This window comes from Canis lupus, chromosome 1 (genome assembly GCF_048164855.1).
Source record: "Canis lupus baileyi chromosome 1, mCanLup2.hap1, whole genome shotgun sequence".
NCBI classification, from domain to species: domain Eukaryota; kingdom Metazoa; phylum Chordata; class Mammalia; order Carnivora; family Canidae; genus Canis; species Canis lupus.
Window position 1 is genome coordinate 107,868,696 of NC_132838.1, and position 10,970 is coordinate 107,879,665.

General features: G+C 57.9%; 2 protein-coding genes across 3 annotated transcripts; both read left to right on the forward strand.

Moving 5' to 3' along the window:
- The first annotated feature begins 1,243 nt into the window (after positions 1-1,243).
- Positions 1,244-3,676, forward strand: KCNA7 (potassium voltage-gated channel subfamily A member 7). The gene is made up of 2 exons (XM_072771976.1): positions 1,244-1,813; positions 2,806-3,676. Exons 1-2 carry the CDS (start codon positions 1,259-1,261, stop codon positions 3,619-3,621), a joined length of 1,371 nt encoding a protein of 456 aa, XP_072628077.1. The 5' UTR covers positions 1,244-1,258; the 3' UTR covers positions 3,622-3,676.
- A 4,376-nt stretch (positions 3,677-8,052) lies between these two features.
- NTF4 (neurotrophin 4) lies at positions 8,053-10,844 on the forward strand. Of its 2 annotated transcripts, none has more exons than XM_072771989.1 (3): positions 8,053-8,154; positions 9,117-9,240; positions 9,908-10,844. In XM_072771989.1, the coding sequence occupies exon 3, from the start codon at positions 9,920-9,922 to the stop codon at positions 10,550-10,552; it is 633 nt and encodes a 210-aa protein (XP_072628090.1). In that variant the 5' UTR covers positions 8,053-8,154; positions 9,117-9,240; positions 9,908-9,919; the 3' UTR covers positions 10,553-10,844. The 2 variants fall into 2 exon arrangements, with proteins under 2 accessions (XP_072628090.1, XP_072628096.1); XM_072771995.1 differs by lacking the exon at positions 8,053-8,154 and adding an exon at positions 8,235-8,373.
- Positions 10,845-10,970: the final 126 nt, after the last annotated feature.

Consider the following 10,970-nt stretch of genomic DNA (forward strand, 5'->3'; position numbering starts at 1 on the left):
TCCTTTGGTCCCTTCGAGTGACCCTCTGGCATCTATCCCCCCCCCCCTTCCTGGCAGGCCCGGCCTCCTTCTGCCCTCTCCATGTCGGCAGCTCAGGCTTCACTGGGTCTCCGAATGTTTGACCAAGAATACAGGCGGAGCCCTTGGCGGGGGAACTGGGTGTAGGGGCACATGCTCATGGTTTGCAGCTGCTGGAGCATCTCCAGGACGGGGTGACCACCAGGGCGGTGGCAGAGCTGACCTACGATCAGAAAGAGACTCAGAGATAGGACTCCAAGGACCGAGTCCTCCGGAGACTGAAACAGAAACTCTGAAACAGTACGTCAGAAATACAGGGAAAGGGGATCCCTGGGTGGTGCAGCGGTTTAGCGCCTGCCTTTGGCCCAGGGCGCGATCCTGGAGACCTGGGATCGGGTCCCACGTCGGGCTCCCGGTGCATGGAGCCTGCTTCTCCCTCTGCCTGTGTCTCTGCCTCTCTCTCTCTCTCTGTGACTATCATAAAAAAAAAAAAAAAAAAAAAAAAAGAAATACAGGGAAAGAGACCCAAAGGGGAGCCCCCAGGTTAACCCAGGGACAGAGACATAGAGGGCTATGAGATCATGAGAAGAGATCCCGACCGAGGGGAGAGACAGAGACCAAGGGAGACAGAGATAAACGGAGACACGCCCCTAAGAAATAAGAGTCAGAGGTGGAAATCCCGAGCCCAAGACACAGACATGTGACAGAGGCCCCCAAATACAGAGTCCTCTAGAATGGCAAAACGCAGAGATAACTGACCCATAGAGATACTCAGATACAGCCCTTGACAGAGCCTCAAAATGAAGACATAGCCAGACGCAGAGGCACACAAGATAACGTGGAAGTTTGTGACTCCATCAGAGGGGTCCGGATATTCTTAAGAGACAAGAGACACACGGACACTCAGGAGAGACGCGGGACAGAGATCCCGGGGGACAGCGAGACAGAGGGAAAGGGGACCCGAGAGCGGGATGGGCGCGGGGAACTGTGGCTGGCGGGGGGGGGGGGGGGGGGGCGGGTAGGGCGGGCGCCCCGGCAGAGGGCGCACGGCCGCCCTCTGCCCCTCGGGGTCAGGCGCCCCCTCCCCCGCGCCCTGGCCGCACGGCCAGGCTATTTTTACGCGTGGACACCGGACACCAGGCTGGGGCGGCGGCGGCGGCGGCCGAGGCGGGGCCGGGCCGGGCCGGGTCGGGCGTCGGGGCCACACGTCCGTCCGCCGGTCGCCGGGGCTGCGGGCGCCATGGAGCCGCGGTGCCCGCCGCCGTGCGGCTGCTGCGAGCGGCTGGTGCTCAACGTGGCCGGGCTGCGCTTCGAGACGCGGGCGCGCACGCTGGGCCGCTTCCCGGACACGCTGCTGGGGGACCCGGCGCGCCGCGGCCGCTTCTACGACGGCGCACGCCGCGAGTACTTCTTCGACCGGCACCGGCCCAGCTTCGACGCGGTGCTCTACTACTACCAGTCGGGCGGGCGGCTGCGGCGGCCCGCGCACGTGCCGCTCGACGTCTTCCTGGAGGAGGTGGCCTTTTACGGGCTGGGCACGGCGGCGCTGGCGCGCCTGCGCGAGGACGAGGGCTGCCCCCTGCCGCCCGAGCGCCCCCTGCCCCGCCGCGCCTTTGCGCGCCAGCTCTGGCTGCTCTTCGAGTTCCCCGAGAGCTCGCAGGCCGCGCGAGTGCTCGCCGTCGTCTCCGTGCTCGTCATCCTCGTCTCCATCGTCGTCTTCTGCCTCGAGACCCTACCCGACTTCCGCGACGACCGCTACAACCCGGGGCTCGCTGCGGTAGCTGCTGCAGGCCCGGTGAGGGGGCGGGGCCTGAGCGGAGAGAGGCGGGGCTTGGGAGGAGCCGAGCGGGGTCCGCGGGGATCTGGCCAATTACGAGGCAGGGGAAAGGGGCAATGGGAGGCGGGGCCTCTCCGGAAGGCGGGGCCTGGCTGTGGGTGGGCGGGGCCCGGGGGGCTTACTGGGGGACCGGCCAATCATTACATAGGTGGGGCAAGAGACTCAGAGGTGGGCCACCCAAGGACAGAACCTGACCTGGGGGATCTACCTTTTAAAGCCGGGCTGGGGGCGGGGAACGGATAGCCTAGTGGGGGCGGGGCCAGAGGATCCGACTCTGAGGACCTCCCTATCACAGGGCGGGGTTGAGACGGGTGAGAAACCAGCTCGCCCCGGGGGAGGGAGAGCAGGAATACAGGTAGTTAAGAAATGAAGCTGAGGGGTGATAGACTGAAAAGTCGAGGGCTGTGCAGCAGCTGGCAATAACCAACAGAAGGATGGGCTGGAGGTGGTGAGACTGGGACTCGAGGGAGCTAGAGACTGGAGTGGGGCCTGAAGGCTGAAGTAGGAGGAATCCATCACAAAGTGAGGCTGAGGGCCATGAGAGTTGGGGGCCCCCAGGGTTTGGTATACACAGAAGATCCTTAGCCATTGCAGTTAAGACCAGGGTTGGGGAGAGCGGAGCACAGAGAAGTGGGACCAGGGTGGTGACCCTCCCCATCTGGAAAATCAAAGCTGGGAGTGGGACTTTGGGAAGGAAAGATTGAGCCCCATTCAGGCACCATTTCAGGAGGCCTCACCAGTAAAGGATCAGGCACCATAAAGTCAGCCATAAAGGGATGATCTCTAGGGTTCTGGAAAGGAATCTAGGACAGCTGGGTCCCTGGAGGCCTGGGGGCAATGACTGTTGACCAATTTGCACAGAAGTAGTTGGACATTTAAACCATAAATGTGGCTGTTCCAGTGTATCCCAGCCCTGGTGTGGTCCTCTCTGAACCCCTTCCTTCCTGCAGTTCCCCGCTCGGCTGAATGGCTCCAGCCCATTGCCTGGACCCCTGTCTCGCATGCCCTTTGATGACCCGTTCTTTGTCGTGGAGACGTTGTGCATCTGTTGGTTCTCCTTTGAGCTACTGGTGCGCCTGGCAACCTGCCCGAGCAAGGCAGCCTTTTTCAAGAACGTGATGAACCTCATCGATTTTGTGGCCATCCTACCCTACTTTGTGGCGCTAGGCACCGAGCTAGCCAGGCAGCGGGGTGTAGGCCAGCCAGCCATGTCACTGGCCATCCTACGAGTCATCCGACTAGTGCGCGTCTTCCGAATCTTCAAGCTGTCCCGGCACTCAAAGGGCCTACAGATCTTGGGCCAGACACTACGGGCCTCCATGCGTGAGCTGGGCCTCCTCATCTTCTTCCTCTTCATCGGTGTGGTCCTCTTCTCCAGTGCCGTCTACTTTGCTGAGGTCGACCGGGAGGACTCCCATTTCACCAGCATCCCTGAGTCCTTTTGGTGGGCAGTGGTCACCATGACCACAGTTGGCTATGGAGACATGGCACCCGTCACTGTAGGTGGCAAAATAGTGGGCTCTCTGTGTGCCATCGCTGGTGTGCTGACCATTTCCCTGCCAGTGCCCGTCATTGTCTCCAACTTCAGCTACTTTTACCACCGGGAGACAGAGGGCGAAGAGGCCGGAATGTACAGCCACGTGGACACGCAGCCCTGTGGTCCACTGGACGGCAAGGTCAATGGGGGGTTGGTGGATGGAGAGATGCCTGAGCTACCACCTCCTCTCTGGGCACCCCCTGGGAAACATATGGTCACCGAAGTGTGAGGAACAGTTGAGGTCTGCAGGACCTCACATTTCCTTGGAGGGAGGGAGGGAGGGAGAGGTAGAAGGGAAGGTTAGGGGGAGGGGGTTGGGCTTAGGAAGAACTAGGTTAAGTGGTAACAAGTTGGGGAACACTGAGTCTTGTTGGGTCTTGAGTTGTGGTTTGGTAGCTCCCGTGGGCACTTCCCTAAGTGACGGTGAATGGCAATGAGTTATAATGAGTTGATGGGGAGACTCCATTGGCTTGTGTTGCATTGGGTTGTGCAAGACATATGGAGTTTTGTGGTAAGTGTTGAGATAGATTTGATCACATAATTTTGTTTTCAGGTCCTCATTGGGTTGGGCTGTGTTGTTGAGTCAGGGTGAGTCTTGTCCAATTGTATTGTGCAGGATTCTGTGGTTTTATGAGCCCCCTAGGGCTAATTTGGATCAAGTTAGGTGGTCACCCACAGCATTATTGGGACTGAGTGCGTGTTCATGCATGGTGTTGTGGAGTTGAGTTGAGACATGTTGGAAATTGTGTGGCTTTGTGATTCTTCTAGGGCTATATTATTTTAGGTTCTGTGAACTTGTGAGTCATGTAGAAATACAAGGAGTCAAATGATTGAATGTGAGCTTTCTAGGTCACGTAAGGTTAAGTTGGGTTGGAATGTATGATGGTATGAGTCTTTCAGGGTTCTGTTGGGTTGAATTGTGTAGGGTAATGTAGCTGGAGGTTTTGGGGGCTACACTGAGGTGAATGAGATTGAGTTGTATAACCACGTGAGTCTTGTAGGGCCATGCTGAGTTGAGTTACACCAAGTTGTGTCATTGTGAGTCCTGTAGGAATGTTAGTTAGGTTGAGTTGGACTGTGTGTATGGGCTCCATAGGGCCATGTTGGTTTGTTTTGCATTTAGTGGTAGCACCAGGACCCAAGAATAACAACACTGGGGAAGAATCATGTATCAGGGAGCAAGTGTGGTGTTATGGACTCTTCAAGACAAACTGAACTGACTTGCCCAGTGTCACTTACTCTAAGGAGCAGGGCTGGGTGCTAGATCTCTTGATTCAGTTGTTCACACAGAGGGCCTCCGGGGGAGCTAGGAAGATGTCCTTGCTCCTTCCATTTACCCCACACCTGCTTCATTTTGCCATTCACTCCCTCTCTATCTGTCCTCCCTACAGTTTTACTTCCAAATATGTAGGTCAGAGCCACAAGGGAAGGGGAGAAGGGGAGAAACTCTACTCTGTACAGGCACGATGGGGGGACAGAACCTCAAATGAAGGTACAGAGACATGGGGAGTAATAAAGACTCAGACAAAGAAAGAGATAGAAACCCAGAGAAGAGGAAACAAAGACCCAAAGAGAGAGGAAGAGAGATTTAGGGAGAAGGAGACAAAGACCAAGACCCAGAGGGATGGGGAGATGGAGACCTAGAGGAAGGTGGTCATAAAATCCAAAGAGAAAGGGAGACAGAGACCAAGAGTGGGAGATAGAGATGGGGGAGTTGTCAAGCACCCAGAGAGGGAAAGACACCAAAGTTGGAGCTAGACCAGAGCGCCCCTGAGAAAGATAACCCAAAAAAGGAAAAGGCACAGAAAAAGTCAGTGCCTCTGAACCCAAGAGATACAGTGTCTCTCTTCCATGGAATCACAAAGAGATCTCAAATCAGGGTGCACCACGATATCCTCCCTCAGCTCAGGAAGGATGTCAGACAAACTGGGGAGCCCACTCAATTTTCCAGGGGGAGAAACAAGAGCCTCAGAGCATAAGAGTGGCTTCCCAGGGTCTCGTGGCACATCCCCAGGGGCTAGGACTTTGTGGCAGGCTGCCTGACCCCACCTGTCCCATCAGCCTGCTGGTTAGCACAGGTCCCCCTGAATCCTCCAGCCTCATGTCTTACAAACAGAGAAGTTGAGTCTCGGAGGGGAGGGCATAACCCAAGGTCATGAAGCCAAATAATTTCAGAGGTCTCTCAGTACTAAAAGGGCATTTGGAGGAGGAGGGGGAGCAGGATGTTTCAATCACTAACACATATAGGGCTTCCTATGTGCCAAGCATCATTCAAAGTACTTTATTGTATTAATTTATTAAAACCAGTGGTTTACAGAGTATTGTTGTTGTTATTTTTAGCCATCTATCCCCCCCTCTTTTCTTGTCAAATAAAATATCATTTAGATGCACTTTGATGTAATGTGGCACATCAGAGGGGACCTGGTTTAAGGGATGCACACCTCAGGAGCACCTGTGTGGCTCAGTGGTTGAGTGTCTGCCTTTGGCTCAGGTTGTGATCCTGGGGTCCTGGGATTGAGTCCCGTGTAGGGCTCCCCGTAGGGAGAGCCTGCTTCTCCCTCTGCCTGTGTCTTGGCCTCTTTCTGTGGATCTCTCATGAATAATTGGATAGAATCTTAAAAAGGGGGGGGGGACACATACCTCTATGGAGTCTTCTGCTTGGCAACTTAGAATGTAGCCAAGAAATTCAGTTTGGAAACCCCTGATCTAATCCAACCCCTGTTTATACAGAGTAACAGAAGGAGGTAAATTGTGTGAGAAGAGTTTGATAAAGATCGAAAACGAGAATCTTTAGTGCCCTCTCTGAAATGGAAAGACACATTCAGAGACAGAAATGGAGACAGACCCCTCCCCTCACAGTGACAGACACACAAGGCAGAGTCTGGGACCCAGATTGGAGACCCAAAGAGGAGGCGACACATGCAGAGCAGGGCCAAGACCCCGAGAGAGGGCACCCAAGGGGAGTTGGGAGACCAGGAGGGCAGTGACCTAGGAGGGGGTCAGAAATGGGGGTAAGGGTGAGGGGGCAAGATCCACAGAAGCTGGGAAGGCAACCAGAGAGGGAGAGGTCAGAGATCCAGAGAGAGGGAGGAGGATAGAGACCCAGACAGAGAGGGATAAGGGGATAGATACCCAGAGAGGAGGTACAGAGACCCAAAGGGAGGGTGTACGGAGATTGTTTACTTTTCTTTGAAAACTCACCTGTACTACCCCATCAGAGCCTAGAAGTTACATATAGAATCTCTCTGGTAGAGGGTGGGACCTGTGAGTGCTTAAGGATGGGCGGGGAAGTGGGGAGAGGTCAGGGAGGTTACCCGACGCGGGACACTCAAAGTCTCAGAAGTTCCCCTCCCCCACCCTCAATAAACAACCACAACTGCCTTCTATGTCGCCTTGGCTGGGATGGGGAAAAGGAGAGGGAAACACCCTAATCCGGGGACACCCTTCCTGCCACTTCGCCATGCTATATTTAGGCTGGTGGAGGGGCATGGGATGACCCCCGCCCCCCTCCCAAGATGGGTATCAGCTTTCCTCCTGAAATAGCTCCCTGGGTCAGGGAGGGGGGAGGCCCCCCCCCCCCCGGGACTCTAACTTCTGACCTCAGGCTGTCCTAGGGTCTCTCTCCTCTCGCGGTCTCTGCCCCCCTCCTGGAATTCTGTCCCCCCCTTTCTGTCCGTTTCTGTGCCTTTCCCATCTTTCTTTGTCATTATTCTCTTTTTTTTTTTTTTCTCTCAGAGCAGGTCCTCGTGTTCCCACATCATACCCCTGTCTATCTCTGAGTCCCGTATTACCTTGAATTTCTTATCTGAGCGCAGGACAGACCCTCTCCCCAGTCCCCACCCAGGAAATTCCAGCAGAGAGGACTCTGTGGGAGAGCCCCCCATATCCACTGTCTCCCAGGGCCTTGGGCCTTATCGCTGCCCAAGTCCAGCTGGTTAATGTCTGGCCCAGAGCTCCTGGGAAAGTGGGGATGAGAGCAGAGGGTGGGAATCTGCCCAGGGATTGACACTTCATTGGCAAAAGAACGCAAAGGAATCTCAAGCCCAGACTCCTGGCTCTAAGGAAAGAGGGAGCTGCTGGTCGGACTCCTGGGTCTGAGGCAGGAGGGGGCTGGGGGCCTGGACTCCTGGGTTCTGAAGGAAAAGGGAAGAAGGGGCTGAGGGTGAGGACTCTTGGGTCTAAGGGAAGAGGGAGCTGGGGTTGAGGACTCCTGGATCTGAGGGAGAAAGGATGCTGGGGGTGAGGACTCCCGGGTCTGAGGGAGGAGGGGCGGGAGGCCCGGACCCCCGGGTCTGAGGGAGAAGGGGGCGGGGGGCCCGGACCCCTGGGTCTGAGGGAAGAGGGGGCGGGGAGCCCGGACCCCCGGGTCTGAGGGAGGAGGGGGCGGGGGGCCCGGACCCCTGGGTCTGAGGGAGGAGGGGGCGGGGGGCGCGCACTCCCGGGCCTGAGGGAGGAAGTGCTGGGGGTGAGGACCCCCGGGTCTGAGGGAGCAGGGGTCGGCGCCTGGCCTCCCGGGGCCGAGGCGGGCCGGGAGCTGAGCGAGCCAGGCCGGGCTTCCGAGGTCCCGGCACGCGCGTGGAAGGCGGGATCCCCCGGCCCCTCCTCCGCCGTCGGGCGCCGCCCCGCCCCCGCCCCCTGCCGGGCCCTCCCGAGCGTGTGCAGCGCGGAGCCGGCGGGCGAGCGCGCGTCCCTGCAGCCGGCGAGCGGGAGGAGGAGCCGCGCCGCGCCAGGGGCAGCGGAGGAGCCGGAGAGGGCGCCCCAGGTAAGAGCCTCCGCGCCTCCTCCCGCGGGATTCCGGCGTCCGGGTCGCCCTGCCCCCGGGTAGGGAGGGACGGGGGCGGGGCCAGCGGGGGCGGGGCTTGGCGGAGGAAACTGAGGCAGGAGGGGAGCGCTCCCCAGACGGGCTGCCCGTTACCCCGTGCGGGGTCTCAGGAGACCAGACCCGCAGCCCAAATCTTCCTCGGGCGGAGGGGCTCTGGGAGTACGTAGTTCTGGATACCTGGGGGAGAGTCCTGAACTCCAGAACTCCCGGATCTGAGGGAGGAGGGCGCTGGGGGTCTGGACTCCTGGGTCTGTGGGAGGAGGGCGCTGGGCGCCTGGACCCCAGCGTGGGAGCGAGGGAGCTGGGGATCTGGACTCCCGACGGAGGAGACTTTGGGTCTGAGGGAGGTGGCAGCCGGGAACCAGGACTTCTGGTCTGAGGGAGGAGGTAGCTGCCTCCTGGTCCTGGTTGGATCAGCATAGTCGGGTCCCTTCACACCCTTCTTTCCATTTCCCCATCTCGGAGCCAAGGCAGGCAGCCACTCCAGGTATGTGCGGTAGAAGTCTTGGACGGGCCCCGGCCTGTCCTGTGAGGATAGAACATTCCAGGAAGCAGCCTCAGGGACCCAGGGCTTCTTGAGTGTGGGCCCTTGGGGACCCGGGTGTCCAGACCAGCGCCGCCCCCGCCCTGTCTGGGAGATGAATGGGCCCTGGAGGATGTAATCTTTTCCAGCCTCTTCTCTCCACACCCCCACCCCTCCCCCTCCCCCCCTCCTCTCCCCTACCTCTCCCATCTGCTTCCCATCCCAGCCAGGAGCCATCACCTGGTCAGGGAAGGGGCCTCTGGGAAGGGGGCGCGGCCTTGACTCTTGGGTACCCTACACTTTAAGAGGAACACTGGAGAGTGTTCAGGTCCCCTCCCCCACTTGCCCGTACAACCTGCCTGTTTCCTTCTTCCCCTAGGTGGCTGCCCCTTCCCTCTCCTGAGATGTCAGGAAAGAGGGGACCACTTGTGTCCCCCATAGGGGCCCCCCAGAGCCTGGGGGCCCCCAGCCCTGGAGCCTGGAGGTGGAGGAGGTGCTGACAGGTCTGGTAACCACCTGCTGCTTCCCACTTCTCTCTGCACCGCTCTTTCCCAGAACCACAGACTTCCAGAATATTGCAGAGAGACAGAGACATAGGCAGAGGGAGAAGCAGGCTCCCCTCGGGGAGCTGGATGTGGGACTCTATCCCAGGACCCTGGGTTCACGCCCTGAGCCAAAGGCAGACACTCAACCGCTGAGCCACCCAGGTGCCCCAAGAGAGGAAATGTCTTGCCTTTCATTGGCAGTTTTGAGCTGAACTTGGGTCTTGTGAGGATTCTGAAATGTGGCCTTTCTCCGAATTTTGGAACCCCAAACCTCCTCTAGGCTGCAGGACTTAGCGTCCCCATCCCCTGTGGGGGTAGGATGCAGAATGCAGTTGCTCTGACAGGGCTTAAGTCCTACCTCTGGGATTTGCTGGCTGTGTGACCTCGTATGAGTCCCTCACCTCTCTGAGCCTGTATTTATCCATTTGTTGATTTGCTGGCTATTTTCAGTAACCATAGTAGAATATGATTCACCTAGAAGGTTTGGCGTTATCTGAGTCCTAGAATATAAGGTCCCCCCAAGGTTCTAGAACAAAGGCCTCCCCCATGCTTCTGGCATTCAGGCCCCCCTCCCCCACTAGTTTTTATGCTCATCTCTAACCCCAGCTTCGGTCTCTATCCTCAGGTGCTCAGCAAGATGCTCCCCAGTGCCTCCTGCTCCCTCCCCATCCTCTTCCTTTTCCTCCTCCCTAGTGTCCCGATGGAGCCCCAGCCCCCACCCTTACCACTACCCCCATTTCTAGCGCCTGAGTGGGATCTCCTGTCCCCCCGAGTAGTCCTGTCCAGGGGTGCCCCTGCCGGGCCCCCTCTGCTGTTCCTGCTGGAGGCCGGGGCCTTTGGGGAGCCAGCAGGCAGCCCTGCCAATCGCAGTCGGCGAGGGGTGAGTGAGACAGCACCAGCAAGTCGACGCGGAGAGCTGGCTGTGTGTGATGCAGTCAGTGGCTGGGTGACAGACCGCCGGACAGCCGTGGACCTGCGTGGGCGCGAGGTGGAGGTGCTGGGCGAGGTTCCTGCAGCTGGTGGCAGCCCCCTCCGCCAGTACTTCTTTGAGACCCGCTGCAAAGCTGACAGCGCTGAGGAAAGCAGCCCTGGTGCGAGTGGAGGGGGCTGCCGGGGTGTGGACCGGAGGCACTGGGTATCTGAGTGTAAGGCCAAGCAGTCCTATGTGCGGGCATTGACTGCTGATGCCCAGGGCCGTGTAGGCTGGCGATGGATTCGGATTGACACTGCCTGTGTCTGCACGCTCCTTAGCCGGACTGGTCGGGCCTGAGGCCCAGGCTCAAGAACTAAGCGGGCAGAGGAAGAAGACAGCTGGCAGTTGAGCGACCTCAGGGACGGCCTGGGTGTGCTGTACCTCATTTGGGAACTTGCAAAATGGTCACAAAATCACAGCCTTCTGAGTTTGAGTGCAATCCATGCAAGACGGGTGGTGAAACCAAATGGGGTTTTGAAGGATGAATAGGAGTTCTTCTGGATGAACTTGAGGGTGATGATAATAACAGTCAATATTTTTTCTGAGTGTCTACTGTTTATCAGTGCTAATATACAATTTGTCAGATCAACTCTGGTAGATTTAACCATAGGAGGCCATCGGTTTCTAAGTTGCAAACCACTTGATCTCAGAGGACATCTTGCCTACCCTGGAAAGAGTGACAAGGAAGTGATGTATCAAGAAGTGGGTGAGGGAG